The sequence below is a fragment of the Eulemur rufifrons genome, chromosome 16 (genome assembly GCF_041146395.1).
Source record: "Eulemur rufifrons isolate Redbay chromosome 16, OSU_ERuf_1, whole genome shotgun sequence".
Taxonomy (NCBI): Eukaryota; Metazoa; Chordata; class Mammalia; order Primates; family Lemuridae; genus Eulemur; species Eulemur rufifrons.
In genome coordinates, this window is record NC_090998.1 from 8,545,519 (window position 1) to 8,563,305 (window position 17,787).

The 17,787-nt window shown below is 42.5% G+C and overlaps 1 protein-coding gene across 1 annotated transcript; it reads right to left on the reverse strand.

Moving 5' to 3' along the window:
• Positions 1-794: 794 nt before the first annotated feature.
• On the reverse strand, positions 795-11,838 carry MFAP5 (microfibril associated protein 5). Its single transcript, XM_069490957.1, has 9 exons — positions 11,822-11,838; positions 11,232-11,291; positions 9,840-9,875; positions 7,056-7,100; positions 6,682-6,714; positions 6,204-6,239; positions 3,553-3,640; positions 2,599-2,672; positions 795-1,005 (listed from the first exon to the last, which is right to left on the reverse strand). The coding sequence occupies exons 2-9, from the start codon at positions 11,287-11,289 to the stop codon at positions 893-895; spliced, it is 483 nt and encodes a 160-aa protein (XP_069347058.1). The 5' UTR covers positions 11,290-11,291; positions 11,822-11,838; the 3' UTR covers positions 795-892.
• Positions 11,839-17,787: the final 5,949 nt, after the last annotated feature.

Sequence of the window (17,787 nt, forward strand, 5' to 3'; positions counted from 1 at the left end):
TTTTTTTTTTTTGAGACAGAGTCTTGCTCTTTTGCCCTGGCTAGAGTGCCGTGGCATCAGCCTAGCTCACAACCACGTCAAACTCCTGGGCTCAAGCAATCCTTCTGCCTCAGCCTCCCGAGTCACTGGGACTACAGGCATGTGCTACCATGCCCAGCTAATTTTTTCTATATATTTTTAGTTGTCCAGATAAGTTCTTTCTATTTTTTAGTAGAGACAGGGTCTCACTCTTGCTCAGGCTGGTCTCAAACTCCTGACCTCGAGCGATCCTCCCGCCTCGGCCTCCCAGAGTGCATGTGTGATTACATGTGTGAGCCACCGCGCCTGGCCGGAGAATCTTCTAGGACTACAAAAATTACCATGATCCTTCTCTTAAAGAAGACCTGCCAGGCAAATTTTAGGACAATCTAGCAAAATAGTTAAAATAAGAGTAAAGAGGAACATGTAAATAATGGTGCATTAATCTGGGAAACTGTTGAAAGACAAATAAATGAAGTTCTGTGGTTAGCTGAAATAGACAAGGATAGCTTCTTCCACCCTAAGATCTATATCAGACAGATTCAACGGTAAAGATTATTAACGTAAAGTTTATTCTCCCCTGAAATTTTATGTAGAATGTTTGTATATAAACCTTATGGTCATCATTTATTCCACTGTGTCTTTGATATTGAGAAGCAGCAAAACCATGCAATAATATACAGAGACTTTGTATTTGTATGAGATAAATGTCATCAGTCTGGGTAAAAAATTAGAGAGGAGGAGTAAAAGCTGGACGTTATAAAGAGATTGGTTAGAAGAAATACTGTCTATGGGTTAGCTGACGATGGTTGGAGAAGAAGGAAACTCTCCTTCCTTGCACCTCACATTCTTTTTTTTTCCTGTTTCTTGACGATCACAGACCACTAGGTCTCTGCAAATCCACATTTTCACAGGGAGGAAGTCGGAAGTAGTTGGAGCGACGGAGTCTCCGTGGGGGCAGACCGGCCATCTGACGGCAAAGTTCATCTAGGAGAGAAGCAGAGCACGTGGGAAGAGAATGCAGGAAGATAACAAGGGCTCTTGTTTTAAGGGAAAGAGAAGACTTTGCAGGTGGTGTAGTGAAATGTTGAAGAGAAGAACATCTGGGTGAAAATCTCAGCACTGCCGTTTATTATTTAACTGCTTACTAGAAAGTTTCTTAACTTTTATGAACCTCACTATCCCTTTCTGTAAACATTAAAATACCTACCTCAACAATGTATTTGTGAGTATTAAAATGAAATAATGTATGCAAAGTACCTTGCACAAGTGGCCAGTAAATGTTATGCACTTAGCTACCGATTATTCTAATGATGGATCTATTAAATAGAAAAATGAGGTCCAATCATTCAATACACATTTAGGTATTTATTGTGTGCAGATAGCCAACTTTAGTAAGTCCCCTGAGATACCTGAAAGTGCCTCGAGTCCCAAAGACTCATCCCCCACCTCAAGGTGCTTCCCTTGCAGGTGGCCTGCACAGAGCCAATGGGGGCGAGCCGCAAGTTTCCTTCTGCGAAGTTCACTACAGCTCTTACTCAAGAACTCAGCACAGAGCTGGCTGCTGAGTCAGAAGTGGCCGTGTCTGTGGTGTCTTCACCAACCGCAGCCATCATTTGGGGCTGGCCATGGGGAAGGTGAGAAATGTCTTTGTTCCCACCATGCGTGGTCTATAACCACACACTTCGGATGCTTGTAATTGTTCTTTTTTTTTTTTTGAGACAGAGTCTTGCTCTGTTGCCCGGGCTAGAGTGCCGTGGCATCAGCCTAGCTCACAGCAACCTCAGACTCCTGGGCTCAAGCAATCCTCCTGCCTCAGCCTCCTGAGTAGCTGGGACTACAGGCATGCACCACCATGCCCAGCTAATTTTTTCTATATATATTTTTAGTTGTCCGGTTAATTTCTTTCTATTTTTTTAGTAGAGACGGGGTCTCACTCTTGCTCAGGCTGGTCTCGAACTCCTGACCTCTAGCAATCCTCCCGCCTCGGCCTCCCAGAGTGCTAGGATTACAGGCATGAGCCACTGCGCCTGGCCCGTAATTGCTCTTACAACGTCTTTCTACCTTCCTCCACCTCTGAAATTTCACAATAAGAAATGTAAGTGGTTCTTGGAGTTGGGGAAATGCTTATAATGGAGCCTATTTCTAAATGTCTCATCTATTTTTTATTTATAGGTCCTGTTAAGGTGTGTGTGTGTTTCGTTTTCAGAGGTATGGGCATGGCTGCTGACTGGTGAAGTCTATTCTGTGATAGCTGACTGAACCTTTTCTCCAGAACCCCAGAGAGTGATCTTTAGAACAGCCAGAGCTTCAGAAATCTCTCTGTGTAGGAGAGGTTGGGGGGTTACAGTCTAGTTGGAAAGGGATTTAGGGATACTTTTCTTAGGGTTGTGTTTGTATATTAAGCATACTGCTTTACTTAGATTGTTTATTTGGGGTAACTTTCACAGGAGCCAATGGAATTTAAGGGAGTAGCCTAAAGCCCTCCTCCAAAACCAGACTTCAGATATATTAGCATCATAGCCCTATTACTCCTCTCATAACTGTTTCTCACCAATAAACACCCAGACATCATCTTACCTTTCATAACTTCATGTTCCTTACAGACAAGACGGGAGCAGATTTCATTGTTGATGATATACATACGTCGTAAACTGCCACAAGTTCCAATGGCATGGTCAAGAAAAGAGATAAAAAAAAAAAAAAAAAAAAAAAAAGCCTTGAGAGGGAGAAAGAGAGAGCTAGCCTAGGTCTAGGATGCCTCTTCTTTTTTTCTTTTTCTTTTTCTTTTTTTTTTTTCACTGCAACTCAAACTCCCTGGGCTAAAGGGATCCTCCTGCCTCAGCCTAACAAGTAGGTGGGACTATAGGCGTGTGCCACCACGCCCAGCTAATTTTTCTATTTTTTTGTAGAGATGTGGTCTCGCTGTGTTGCTCAGGCTGGTCTCAAACTCTTAGTCTCAAGCGATTTTCCTGCCTTGGCCTCCCAAAGTGCTGGGATTACAGGCAGGAGCCACCACACCCAGCCTAGGATGACGCCTCTTCAACACTTGTATTCCCCACTCTCTTGTATCTGTTCTTCCCCAACTGGATTTCCGTAAGTATTTCAGACTTCCTTTTTTTCCCCAGTGGAATGTAGGAGACGGAATGGTATTAATTACTCTTCTCTGTGACACTTTGCACACTTTACCTAGAGTCAAGCTTAATACTGGTCCCCACTGTTTTCTACCTTCAGAGCTGGGTCTTTTGCTCCAGGCTCTTTCCATCCGGTAATAAATGGAAGATACCTGTGTTTCCCTTGTGACCCTCCTTCCTCAAGCCCTAACCTTCACTTGCCTTCTAGTGTCTATTATTTGGTCTGTTCTCTGTTTACTTCAACCCAGACTTCAGGTTCTAGCTGGCACCTTCAGGAATCCCTAGGAGGGTTGTGCTAAAAACCAAAGATTGCAATTTCATGGTGGGTACTCATTAAATAATTACTAACGCAAAAACACTACCATGGCAGATGCTCTCTGGGCATTCTAGAATTCCTTACCTGGTGAAGCATAACTGATGGACGCATTGTTTGACTGGCCGATGCACAGAATAGAGTCTTGTGCAAGCAAATTTTTCATCCCGGCACTCTGAGGAAGCCCAACACAAAAAATAGGGAGGTCCACATAGGAGCAGCATCAACAAAGGATTAAAATGATGGGGAAGGAGAGAGAGAGTGGGAAAAAAATATACAGCATAGTCTCCACAGAGAACCATCATTAACTGAGCCATGTCCTTCCTGCTCACCAAAAGCGGAGCAAGGGGAAATTAGCTACATGAAATTTAGGTGCTTCCCTACCAGGAAGCAGAAGTGGATAAAATAATCTCTGAGGGTACTTCCAGGAAAAAAGTCTTTCTAAGATTATCCAATAGGAAATATAAAATAGAAATGCTGATAATTTCATTCTGAAGAATAAGAATTCTTAGGCAGGTCACTGTGCGCTCTCTTCCAGCAGTTTTCAACCCTCACTGTACACCAGAATTATCAATACATTGGGAAAAGCAATTTTAACCGTGACATCTATGGTAAGGTGGAGTCCTTGCAGTCAAATTGATTTCACTTCCCAATCCATTAGCCACCAAATAAAGTCCAAAGGTAGTGTAAGGAGAGGGCTATTTAGGGACCACAGAATATTGGTTCCATCCTTTCCCCATGACTTTTAGGACAAGAGCTCATTTTTAAAAACAGGAATAGGGGAGTGAAGGGCACTAATACTCTTTGAGAAAGAATTGCAATTAAACTAGATCTACCAAGTATCCTCCAAGCAACAAGGAGGTAAGGAATCCACAGGAAGAATAAAAAGACTTAAGAAAAAGGCATTCAATAAATAATCATACCTGCGGTGGTATTTTTAGCATTGGGCGAGGCTGAAAAGCAGAAATTTTATTCAGTTATTACCAATTCTAGAAGTCACTACCTCTGTCACTGTCACCTTGCCTCACTTGGGACCTGCCTGGGTGCCCCTAAATAGGAAACAAATGAGTTAATAACTCTTAGCAACTTCTAAAAGAAAGTTCTCATACTGGGCTGATTTGAGCCACAAAATTGAAGAGATTTAGGAGGTAGGTTGGGATTTTTATCTTTCTCCTTTCTCTCCCACAGAGTTGAGAAATTCATTGTAATGTGAATATCTTTGTGTTGTTGACAAGAAGCAAATTTAGTAGGAACACAAGGCAAAGAGCCACATGTCCAGAAAAGCTTCTAGAGCTAAGGAGAGAAACGATTATTATCCTGTCGATGCTCTTTTTCATCAGGAAAAATTTCTGTGGATTCAATATATCATCATGGGTTCTTTGATAAAAGTTGTTGTGTAAAGAACAGTGAGGGTCATATCAATAGCTAGACCTAAGCTAAGGGCAAGTTTAATAATGGGCCTATTCACAGAATGGAGAACAGGTCAAGGAGTTAGACGACTAGATGAGGCAGAAGAGTTACCTAGGGAAATGTCACTGGAAGAGTCACTAATAGATAAAATACTAGGAAGTATGCTAGGTAATCTCATCCATCCCATGGCTTCAAGGCAGGTTTATATGCTGCTAATTCCCAAACCTATGCTTCTAACCCAGATCTCGCTCCCAAACTCCAGACCTATGTAAATTGAACTGCCTTTTTATGGACAAGTTCTTGGATTTTTCAATAATCGTTCAAATTCAGCATCTCTCTAACTTATTTATCTTTCCCTTTACCAACTCAACTTGTTCTTCAGTGAATGGTATCACCATCGACCCCATAGCCACATCTAGAAAGCTGGACATTATTTCAACAATCCCCTCACCCTTATAGCTCACATTTAATTCTCACCATCTCTACCTTGGTTCAGACCATCATCTTTTATTGGGCATACTGCAACAGCATTCTTGCTGGTTTTTCAGATTACGGGCTGATCGTGATCAAATCAGCTCTCCACGTTGCCCTGGGGGCATGGTAGGGGGAAGTGTGATCTTTCCAATGCAGAAATCTGATTAGAACCTTCCCTTGCATAAACTTCTCTCTGACTAGTTTTCATTTTCTTTTTTTTTTTTTTTTTTTTGTTGAGACAGAGTCTCACTTTGTTGCCCAGGCTAGAGTGAGTGCCGTGGCGTCAGCTTAGCTCACAGCAACCTCAGACTCCTCGGCTTAAGCGATCCTACTGCCTCAGCCTCCCGAGTAGCTGGGACTACAGGCATGCGCCACTATGCCCGGCTAATTTTTTTCTATATAGATTTTTAGTTGTCCATATAATGTCTTTCTATTTTTAGTAGAGACGGGGGTCTCGCTCAGGCTGGTCTCGAACTCCTGACCTTGAGCAATCCACCCGCCTCGGCCTCCCAGAGTGCTAGGATTACAGGCGTGAGCCACCGCGCCCGGCCTAGTTTTCATTTTCAGCCTAAGACTTTTGCCCACATTGTTTTCTTTACCTGAAGGCTCTCCCCCATTCTCTTCACTTCTACCTGTCTTTTGGGAAGCAACTTGGTCAATGTCCCCTCTGGAAAAACCTTTCCTAACTCCCAACACTGAATCTACTCAAGAACTGAACTATTGGAAGAATGTTCTGCATAAGCTGTCGTCCTGTCTATTTAGGATCCTTCAGTAGCTGCACTGCCATCTATAAGGGGCTCTGGGGAAAGCCCAGAGTGGCCCCAGTGGCCCTGGGATCCCAGATCTGAACTCACCCGGGTCATCTGTGGACGGCTCGACATCAGCCAGAACTGAAAAGGCACAAAACAGCAGGCGTGAGGAGGCTTTGAACTGCAAGGGGGAAGGCAGAGTGGGAAGAGGAAGAAGGGAGATATGGGAGATACCAGGGCAAGGGCAGGACTGTGGCTGGTTTCTGTTTTATGTACAAGGGTACAGAATTAATTGAAGTAATTGTGAGTATTTTTTGAAGAATATTAGTCCTGTTGACATTTGACTAATTTTTGGAAGCCTTTATTATCCATGCCTTATTTTTGCTATTCATCCACTTTGTTCCCCTTTGTTAGAGGACTACAAGGCCTCTCTTTCCTTTTATCCCAGTGTCACTGAGCAACAACCTTCCTATAATCCCTCTATCCAGAGATAAAAATACAGGATGAATTCAAGAGCTGGAATAAATATTGTGAATATTAACATGAACCATGTTATTTTTTAAAGAACTCTAGTAAAACTTACCCGTTTCGTCTGTAGGGGGATCATTCACCAGATCTGCAAAGATACACAACAAGGAATGAAAAATCCAGGAGGGAAAAGTAGCTAAGGGAAGCAGGACAAAGGGAAGACGATCTAAAAGGAGACAAGAAGATTGACGTGAAGGCGTGTGGACTCTTGAGTGAATAAGGGACTGTCACAGAACGAAATGGAAGAGATTATAATATTGGGCATGTGTACAGAGACGCTGGCATCTGACATGGACAACAGAGCTCTGTGTGAGCTCGGAGTGTCCACCAGCTCTTTTCCAGTCGTTATTTCTCTTTGTGCAGACATCATCCTCAACCTCTCTCTTCCCAACATGAGAGCAAGCAAATGAACAAAAAAAGGTAACCTACTGGGATCGTCTGTGAATGTTTCTTGAGTCGCTTGAGTCACATCATCTGAAAAAAAAAAGAAATCGGAAAACATTTTCTGCACATTCTCTGTCCGCCTCCCACCCTCGCACTCCCAGTAAGTGAAGCTGTCTAGCACAGTGCCCAACAGAGAACTGAATGTATTGTTTTTCCTGCTTGTTTATAATAATCACACGAGATTGATGACGCTTTGCAATATGTATTTAAAATGCAAATTGGCTATACAAAAGACATTGTGACTTTGACGTTTATAATTCTGATATAATATTGGATATGGATCTGCTCATATGTTTATATATAAGAGCATTCACAAAAGGTGATGTTGATGGTTTTCTGATGCTATTGAGATGTGAGATGAAGAGTGACAAGGGAAAATGCCAATTTAAGTAGAGAATGCTTTGCATTTGATCATTGGAAAATAAAGGCAAGAGGAGAAACATAAAAATGGTCCAGGTCTTAAAGTAGAATCTGTTAGGACAAATTGAGAAACCTGTACCTAAAACTGTAAATAACAGAACTTCCTGAAACAAATTCTCTACTTTAAAAAGCAAAATAACAAAGCAGTATTAGCATTTACTTTTATTTTTTAATTCACACATACATTTTTTTTTTTTTTTGAGACAGGGTCTCGCTCTGTTGCCCAGCGTTGAGTGCAGTGGTGTCATCATAGCTCACTGCAACCCCAAACTTCTGGGTTCAAGGAATCCTCCTGCCTCAGCCTCCCAAATATTAAATAACTGGGACTACAAGTGCCTGCCACTGTACCCAGTTGCTTTTTTATATTTTTCGTAGAAACAGGGTCTTGCTATGTTGCCCAGGCTGGTCTTGAACTCCTGGTCTCAAGTGATCCTCCTGCCCCAGCTTCCTAAAGTGCCAGGATTACAAGCATAAGCCACCATTCCTGGCCTCATATATAAATTTCATTGTATATATTTAAGGTATACATGATGTTTTGGATACATACGCAAAGTAAAATGATTACTGCAGTCAACTAGTCGAGCAAATGAACATATCTATCTCCTCACATAGTTTCCTTTGTATGTGTGTGTGATAAGAGCACCTGAAATCCACCCTCTTAACAAAAAACATTTGAATATTTAACAAATATTCCATCTGCAATTTACTCTGCAATATAAATAGTTTATAGTCATAATCTATTTCACCCACTAGGGGACAGCAAATTCACATAGTTTGCTTTGACTTTTTCTTTTTAAACTTCAGATTCTAAATGTCAGATCTATATCTGGTGAGAGTAAAGATTTTTATAAAACATGTCAGAGTTAGCTACAATTGTAAGAAAGGCAAAACACAAATAAAGCATTTCATAGGAGTTTCCCTTGCTTACCCATCTTTTTCTTCTAAATTCCAGATAGAAAGTCACCAGGTCTGACATAAGAGCCTCTTTACCTTTAACACTGGTTATAAGCTTTCTTTTCCCAGAACAATTTTTAATAAAAGGAATCCAAGTCTGTTCCAATCCCACAGGGCATGTGAAAAACCACTGACCAGAACCATTCCAGAAACTGTAAGAGAGGACCCGAGCCTCTCCAGGGTGTAGCCCAGTCCTTCCCGGTTCCCCTTCTCCAGAGGCCCAGCCACATTCCTGGCCAGCCACTCACAGACAGGAGCCACGCAATGCAAGGACAGAGGGTTTGAGAGTGTGTCCAGCCGTCTCTTGGGGATTTCAGGGCAGAGTATTGCTTTTCTGTATTTAACTCTGTGTAACCAACTTCTCCAAGAACTACCACCATATGAATGTTTTATCTAGGATTCATGAAGTTCTCTGGAAAGAAATCTTAAGACGTTTTCATTGTAACTTATCATATTTCTCCTAGAAAAGCGTCCTAAGTCATAAAACAGGACTGATCCTTAACTAGCCCAGAGAAATGAATTCAGATTTTTAGTTTTGCTAGCGCTGAAATTTGATCTAGGTTCAGAACCTTGGGAATTCAGATATTTTTAACTTGGAGAAAGTTAACTTGGAGAAAAACCTTGGAGAAAAAAAGGTTTTATTTCTATGTTTTTATCTTCTGCACTAGGACCCATATTGTGTTGTGCCCCAGTATACACAGCTGTAAAACTGAAACAAGTTTTATGAAATAAAATACTTTACTCTCACAAAATGCATGCGATGCATTCTGATATATTTATTTTAGTCTATCTTAATTCATTAAAAAAATACCAGCTGTGACCCACTAAAATTGATGTTACGACCTTATCAGTGGGTTTCATACTACAGTGCTCTGTCTTCTAAGTCTCCTGGGTTGGGAGAAGTAAAGGGATAAATTATAATTATGTTGAAGGCCTTCAGGCAGGATGGAATTTTCTTCATCAAACTGAAGGAAGTGATTCTTTAGGACCAAAACTTTTGGGTTCTGCCCAGTCACACCGCAATTTCCCATATACTGAGATTAAACTCTTACCCTGTCTTTGCATTTTTCCACAGTTACAGGGATGTAAAAAAATGCTTTCTGTAAGGATGAGTGGGCAGTTTCTGAGTGAGATAAGAGATGTAAAGAGGAGAGTGGAAACAAGAGGTGGGCACGGATGAAGTCTTGGGAAAGGAGTTTCAGCAGTAAAAAAAAAAAAAAAGACAAGGAGGTTTTATAAATGGGATGATGGGATTGTAGAAACTAGTGAAGTAGATCCTGTTTCTCAAAACTTGGCTGTGTAACACCTTGTCATAGGACAGAGTTCATCTACTCTGTTCATCTACATTATCCTGATAAGAACCCCAACAGAGCCCATAGGCGAGGGTTCACCTACCTCCTCGTTGGCCATTGGCTCCTAGGGGTATCCAATCTGTAGCAAAGGAAAGGAAGGAGAAAAGGGATGTGAGTGAGTGCAGCTCTGCAACCAAGAATGCTTTCATGAGATGAACCAGAAAATGATGGAGAAATGGTTGTACTTTATCTTTGTGTTTTATTTCTTTCTTTTTTTTTTTTTTTTTTTTTTGAGACAGAGTCTCACTCTGTTGCCCGGGCTAGAGTGAGTGCCGTGGCATCAGCCTCGCTCACAGCAACCTCAAACTCCTGGGCTTAGGCCTCAGCCTCCCGAGTAGCTGGGATTACAGGCATGCGCTACCATGCCCAGCTAATTATATATATATATATATATATATATATATATTTAGTTGTGCATATAATTTCTTTCTATTTTTTAGTAGAGACGGAGGTCTCGCTCTTGCTCAGGCTGGTCTCCAACTCCTGAGCTCAAAGGAACCGCCCGCCTCGGCCTCCCAGAGTGCTAGGATTACAGGCGTGAGCCACCGCGCCTGGCCTGTGTTTTATTCCTATATAGCTCAATATAAAATCGCTCAGACCTTTAGTGCTATGCACAAAACTGGTAGATATAGAAACACTCAAGAAAGACAAGTCCCTGAGAACAAAGCCCCGCTCTGCTAAGCCCTGACCAGGATGCCGTCTTGCCTTCGTTCCCAGCCCAGAGTGGAGTCCTGTCCCACAGAGGGGCCCAGCAGCCTTTCTGGTGTGTCCTGCCCTTCTATTCCCGCAGCCTTCCCCCTAGCTGAACAAAGCAGAATTATTTTCTCAGTCTGTATCTGGTAGAAGGAGGAAAAAAATAGAGAAGGATTTCTTTAAAGCCTTTGATTCACTTTCTGTGGCCAATCTTCTAGCTAGAGTCTCGGAAATCTGTGAAGATTGTTTTTCTTTTGTGTGTAGGTATGGATTGTATTTTTTGTGTGTACGTGAATATAATTGTGTGTATGCTGGTGCTAGTGTTTGTTAGGTGTTAGTGTATATATTCCCACTGTTTTTGTTCAAGATTTAAATTTGGTCCAGTTTCTTATCAGGTAAGTCCCAGTATATTAGCTTCTTTTCCCTTTGGTGTTTGTTTACTTGTATGTCTATATGTGTGACCCTCTTAGGGTGGTTAATATGCATTTGTGTGTATCTTAGTTTCACAATTCTCAGGATGCCTTTTCCCAGGTTTGAGGTCTAGTCACATTCCTGACCTTTTTTCTTTGACACAAAATCTATTCTTTTCTTCTCTTTAATAGCAGTTCTAGAGCTCAATACTAAGCATCTCTCCTCCCATTCCCCCTCAGCCTCGTTCCATCCCACCTTCTAGCATTCCCACACACATGTATAGCTGCGGGGCTGACACTCTAGCGAGAAGAGGATAAAGGCAGGGACTCACCAGCGGGGAGGAGGAGTGCAGTGAGGAACAGCAGCACCTTGGGTCCCAAGAGCAGCATATCTGATGGGGCGATGGGGAGAGCAGAGAATGTGATGCTCAGGGACACATCAGCCCCGCAGGGCCGGGAAAGGTGCCTCTGGGTCCCCTGTCTCTCTGTCTCCCCAGGAGCTTCCTTGGTTTCCCCTTATGACTCAAACCCTTTCTCTCTTTTCTTACCTTTTCACCAACGTTCATTTCTCCCTCAATTCTGTTCTTTGGTTACTTACCATTATTCTAGCTCTTATTATTCTTTCCTCCCAAGTCAGAGGAAATTTTATATTCCAAATGGTCCATATTTGGCCCTCCCCTGTGGCCTCTTTCACCGCTCATGTCTAATCTTTCATTTTTGTATCATCTGCTCATCTTGGTGTCTCTTCTCATTTGAATTCCATGGATAGTTGGTTGTCTGAGCGAGTCTAAGTTCAGTGACATTCCTCATTGCCCCTCTCCAGCCCTTCAACACAGCACACACACTCACACACACACACTCTCTCTCTCTCACATTCACACCTTCCCTCTATTTAGAGTTTTATATAATCGAGTTAACTCACTGTCCACGGTGCTCTGTTCTTTCCACCGAGTCCTTTGGCTGCTGACTGTGCCTCTCTCCCCTTACGCTGTTCTGACTTTGGCTGGAGAATAGGATGAACAGAGCCACTCCCTGGAAAGGACTTCAGACTTGGCCTACTCTGACACAATGAGATGAGGGAGAGCGAGGAGAAGGAGAGAGAGAGAAGCCAGTCGAATGCTTGTTACAATGAGGCTGGAATGAAAAGGGAGATGGGAATTTGCAGCCGCTCACACCCTCATTCCAAAGGTTATGACCACAGTGGTGAGAGATCTTGCTGCTCTCTAGAACAGCTGGCCCAAGCTAATGTGTGCCTTTTCCCATCAGCCTATTTTCCCTGCTCTCACAGTCCGGCCCTAGCCCTCCTTTTTTGCCTGGCTTTCTTTCTTACCTAAATACTTCTCTCTCATCATTGGAGTGTTTGACTGCCCGTTACCAGAATCTGTTTCCTTCTCTGGAGATCTTTCTTATTTGAATCATTCCTTCATTACCCTTTCTCACTTTTTTTCCCTTTTCTTTCTTTCTTTTCTTTTCTTCTTCTTTTTTTTTTTTTTTTGAGGCAGAGTGTCATTCTGTTGCCTCAGCAAGAGTACAGTGGCATCATCATAGCTCACAGCAACCTCAAACTCTTGGGTTCAAGTGATCCTCCTGCCTCAACCTCCTGAGTAGCTGCAACTACAGGTGTGCCCAGCACTCCCAGTTAATTTTTCTATGTTTTTGTAGAGGCATGGTCTCACCATGTTGCCAGGCTGGTCTCAAGCTCCTGAGCTAAAGTGATCCTCTCACCTCGGCCTCTCAGAGTGCTAGGATTACAGGTGTGAGCTACCCCACCTGACCTCTTTCTTTTTAAATATTCATCTTCTCAACACTAGCAAATTCCTTTGTATTCCTGTATTTCTTTTTCTTCTCTGCCTCCTTGACCCACACATTCAGATTCTGCTTGGTTTCCCCCCCTCCCTGAGAATTTCCTATTTAAAGCAAACACAGACACTATATGAGTTTTATCCAAGAGGAAGGCTGGTTGTCTTCAGGTTATAAAAAGTTGAAGAATTCATAACTTTCCAATTCTTTTGGAGGAGCTTCATGTAGGAAGGGGCCAGCCTTATTTTGTCTTTTGTCTTTGTTTAAGCTTATGCTAAGAATGTTGGTTTCTGGCCTTGTAGTGGCTCACACCTGTAATCCTAGCACTCTGGGAGGCCAAGGTGAGAGGACTGTTTGAGCTCAGGAGTTCAAGACCAGCCTGAGCAAGAGTGAGACCCCGTCTCTACTAAAAATAGAAAAATTAGCTGGGTGTTGTCTGCATACCTGTAGTCCCAGCTATTCAGGAGGCTGAGGTAGGAGGATTGCTTAAGCCCAGGAGTTTGAGGTTTCAATGAACAATGATGACGCCACTGCACTCTACCCGGTGCGACAGAGGAGGCTCTGTCTAAAAAACAAAAAAGAAAGAAAGAAACCGAACCCTCCTCCTCACTTGCCCTCCCCCGGCTTCATATTAAAAAAATAAGAAGAAGAAGAAAAGAATGTTGGTTTTTTTGGAACCTCAAGAATCAAATGCCATCAGAAGCCCAAAGAAAACTGGGAAACAAGTTAATTATGCTTGCTTCATTTTCTTTTTCTTCTTTTTTAGAGATACAGTCTCACTCTGTCACCTAGTCTCTCCCAGGCTGGTCTCAAACTCCTGGGCTCAAGCGATCCTCCCACCTCGGCCTCCCAGAGTGCTGGGATTACAGGCATGAGCTACCACACCCGGTCTCGATTACCTCATTTTCTATCAGTATTTTTCCTCAGACCATGGAATATATAGATAACACTTTCTCTGATCCAGGAATTTTATTTATTTAGTTATTTTTGAGACAGAGTCTGACTCTGTTGCCTGGGTTAGAGTGCCATGGCATCAGCCTAGCTCACAGCAACCTCAAACTCCTGGGCTCAAGCGATCCTCCTGCCTTAGCCTCCCAAGTAGCTGGAACTACAGGCATGCGCCACCATGCCTGGCTAATTTTTTCTATATATAATTTTAGTTGTCCATATAATTTCTTTCTATTTTAGTAGAGACAGGGTCTCGCTCTTTCTCAGGCTGGTCTCCAACTCCTGAGCTCAAATGATTCACCTGCCTTGGCCTTCCAGAGTGCTAGGATTACAGGCGTGAGCCACCTCGGCCTCCCAGAGTGCTAGGATTACAGGCGTGAGCCACCTCGCCCAGCATGATCCAGGAATTTTTTTTTTTTTTTTTTTTTTGAGACAGAGTCTCACTCTGTTGCCCAGGCTAGAGTGCCATGGCATCAGCCTCGCTAACAGCAACCTCAAACTCCTGGGCTCAAGCAATCCTACTGCCTCAGCCTCCCAAGTAGCTGGTACTACAGGCATGCGCCACCATGCCCGGCTAATTTTTTTATATATATTTTTAGTTGTCCAGCTAATTTCTTTCTATTTTTTTAGTAGAGATGGGGTCTTGCTCTTGCTCGAACTCCTGAGCTCAAATGATCCACCCACCTCGGCCTCCCAGAGTGCTAGGATTACAGGCATGATCCACCACGTCCGGCCTAATCCAGGAATTTTTAAAACTTTGTATTTGTTCTTATTAGTAGAAACCCTAGTGTTTAGACCATGAAAACAGCCCCACTTTGGAGAGAATAAACTTGAATTATAGAAACTCAAGTCTGAGGCATGGTGGACCTTGTATGAGATGAAAGTGGTAAGTTTCAGGCTGTTGGCTCCTCTTTAGTCTACAGTGTGTATCTCCCTATGAACTAAACTAGAGAAGAGTACAAGCAGACAGAGAGCAGATTGTATTAATAAGCTGCAGACTACAAGAAAGAAAGAGTAAATGATGGAAGGAAGGAAGGAGTCTAGTTGAGAGAAAAGGAGAGCAATGAACATAGAAATAAGCAAAGAGCACTTCATAAGCGCTTCTGGTACCTCCGAGGGAGCTAGAAGTGTTCCATCTCTGAGATACACGGATTATGGTCAGTCCCCAGAACAAATATGAGTACAAAGCCCAGCTCTTCCTGATCTGCCTGGCCCAGAACTTGCTCTTCTCCCATCTGCTCCACAGTGAGGGGGCAGAGGCTAGAAAACAGATGTGATTGTAGCCTGGGGAGACTCAGGGAAAGAAAGTAGAGGGAGAGAAGAAACAAAAAAGCAGATGCAAAGCAGGACACAGCTAAGGCAGGACATAGAATAGAAAGCCTAGAGCAACAATCATGTTTTCCATGAAGCTTAGACAGATGGAGACACTGAACTCAGGCCAATCATTTGGCAGGGAGAGCAATGACCTCAATGTGCTGGCCTAGCTAGACTCTAGTTTAGGAAAGCCTCCCCAGGCAGTAGGAGGGGGCACTCTCCTGGGGTTGTAGGAGGAGATCTGAAGTGAGGGCAGTGAAAATAGGAACAGAATGTTCAGAGCAAGGCCAGAGGAGAGGACAGGCAGAGAGTAGCATCTCAGAAGGAAAGGAGCAGGAGCAAGGCAAAACTGTTGTTGGGCTTTATAGACTTTCAAGGATGCAGTGATTACCCCCACCGCTTCACTTGACCAGCCTCAAAAAAGAAAAAAAAGTTTAAAAAAAAAATGAACAAGGATGCAGTTATTAATAGTTTCCAGGTAGTTGCTTAATTTCCTCACGGTGGCTATGGTGGCCCCTTTCTTCTAGCACAGTTCTTCGTTTGCTTTCAGAGACCGATCTTGGATCCTCAGATTTACTTTTCTCAGGGTGATCTGGTCAGCCTCTGTTCCACTACACCATAAATTATCATTTAATTACATCAAATCAAAATCAGCACCGATGGTCAGAAATGAGCAAATGCCATCCAGATTGTAAACCCATAATTACATGATTACATAATTATGTAAACCCATAATTTCCTGGGGTTCTCCCTCACACTGGGGAAAAACTCCTTGAGCAACAGTTCATATTCCCTCCTTACATAGGCTGGATCTCCTGTGGGTAGACAACACATTCTCTGGCAAAAGCAAAGTCCTCTGTGGAATTGACTGGCAGGTGTAGAAGTGACTTAATGAAGGCAATCTATGTTTGAGTCGCCCAGGAAAATTTTAATTTTCAAAAAAGGTCTGTTGGAAGATGGGCAAGTGCAGAGAAATAGAAGGGAGACAGAGATGCAAGACAGCAGGCTGGCTTCATTCATCTGTTTATTGGCCTGTAAAGAATACACCCATTAGCTGAAGGCCTCTGGGCAAATGTACAGAAACGTTATTACTACAGTCCAATCCAACTAAATTAAACCCAGGAGCTAAACACACACAAAAAATTCCCATAAAAGGAAGGAAGAGAAGGGAGGAGGGTTACATGAGATGGGGAGGACAGGGAGAGGGAGTGGTGTGTATAGAGGAATGAAGCAATGAAGTAGTAACAGCCAAATGCAAAAGATGGACTTAGATGCTAGCAGATGTATGTCCTTAGAAAACTTGGGCTAGGGAACATATGTCTGTCCATCAAAATCCAGCTTAGGCTAGATGTGGTGGCTCACACCTATAATCCCAGCACTTTGGGAAGCCGAGGCAGGGGGACCACTTGAAGCCAGGAGTTCAAGACCAGCTTATATGTAGTCTCCTTTCAGAAACCTTTCCTGGACCCCTTCTGCTTCTGAAGAGCTAATCTTTACTGAGCTAACCCTTTGTTTATTTTTATAATTATATCATCAGCTTTATCAAACTCTTTTACGTATCTTAAATCTCTGTTGGGCTGAACGTTCCTTGATGGCAGAGGCTAAATCTTACTCATCTCTAGCTGACATAATGGTTAGCACATGAGAACTCAAAATTTCGATTGTGTGAGATGAAGACTTGAAATGGTAAATTCCCATTTCTGAGATATAAACATTCAAAAACTTAGTCAAATGCAAAGGAGTAAAGGTTAAAGTTTTAGGGAAGTAAGCAGTTTGAGAGTATACAGGGAGTTTGGCAAGTGGAATAAGTAACCAATGTATTGAAGGGATACGAAGAGAATAGGAAATAGGCCACCCCAAAGCAGAGAAATTGGGTGACAGCTATTTTTGAAACAAAGGAATTTTGGCAATAAGCCTATAAAATCATTCACGTAAAACATATATAATCTATGTCACAATAATTAGTGCTTCTGGCCAGGCGTGGTGGCTCACACCTGTAATCCTAGCACTCTGGGAGGCCGAGACAGGCGGATTGTTTGAGTTCAGGAGTTTGAGACCAGCCTGAGCAAGAGCAAGACCCCATCTCTACTAAAAATAGAAAGAAAATTAGCTGGACAACTAAAAAACATATAGAAAAACTTAGCCAGGCATGGTGGTGCATGCCTGTAGTCCCAGCTACTTGGGAGGCTGAGGCAGGAGGATCGCTTGAGCCCAGGAGTTTGAGGTTGCTGTGAGCTAGGCTGATGCCATAGCACTCTAGCCTGGGCAACAGAGTAAAACTCTGTCTCAAAAAAAAAAAAAAAAAAAATTAGTGCTTCTGTCTCATCATTCTGCTTTGTGTAAACTTTCTGATAGCACTGGTAGTCAGTTTTGCACTGTTACATTCATGCTGTCTTGACCATGCAAATGTAAAATGTTTGACCCAGATTCATGATTCTGTTAAAGTTCCTGAAATAGAATCCACAACAACAAAAAAATTTAAATAACTCTGATAAAACTGGCTATAGACAGACAAAATAGGATAAGTACTAGAAATTTACTAATGGAAGGGAAATCTCCATCTTCTCATTTCACCAACCCTCAACCCCTTCACCCTCCCACACACATACACACAAAAAAGAGAGAAAGAAATTCTGGAATTTGCAAATGTGGAAAAATATCCAAGAAAGTTCAATGTATATACTTATTAATAAATAATCATAGCTAATATAATTAGTAATTTCAGCACATTTACATAATTAATACATAATTACATAATTAATATATGTTATATGTGCTAGGCAGCCTGTAAGATAGTCCTCAATGGTCCCCATTTCTTGTTCTTTA

Bases quoted from the DNA above. Each gene is read 5' to 3' on its own strand.
- MFAP5 (XM_069490957.1), bottom strand. From the start codon at position 11,289: ATGCTGCTCTTGGGACCCAAGGTGCTGCTGTTCCTCACTGCACTCCTC. The intron at 9,876-11,231 runs GTGAGTCCCTGC...CCTTTGCTACAG, and splicing joins TGCACTCCTCCTCCCCGCTG to ATTGGATACCCCTAGGAGCC. The intron at 2,673-3,552 runs GTAAGGAATTCT...AACTTGTGGCAG, and splicing joins CATCAGTTATGCTTCACCAG to TTTACGACGTATGTATATCA.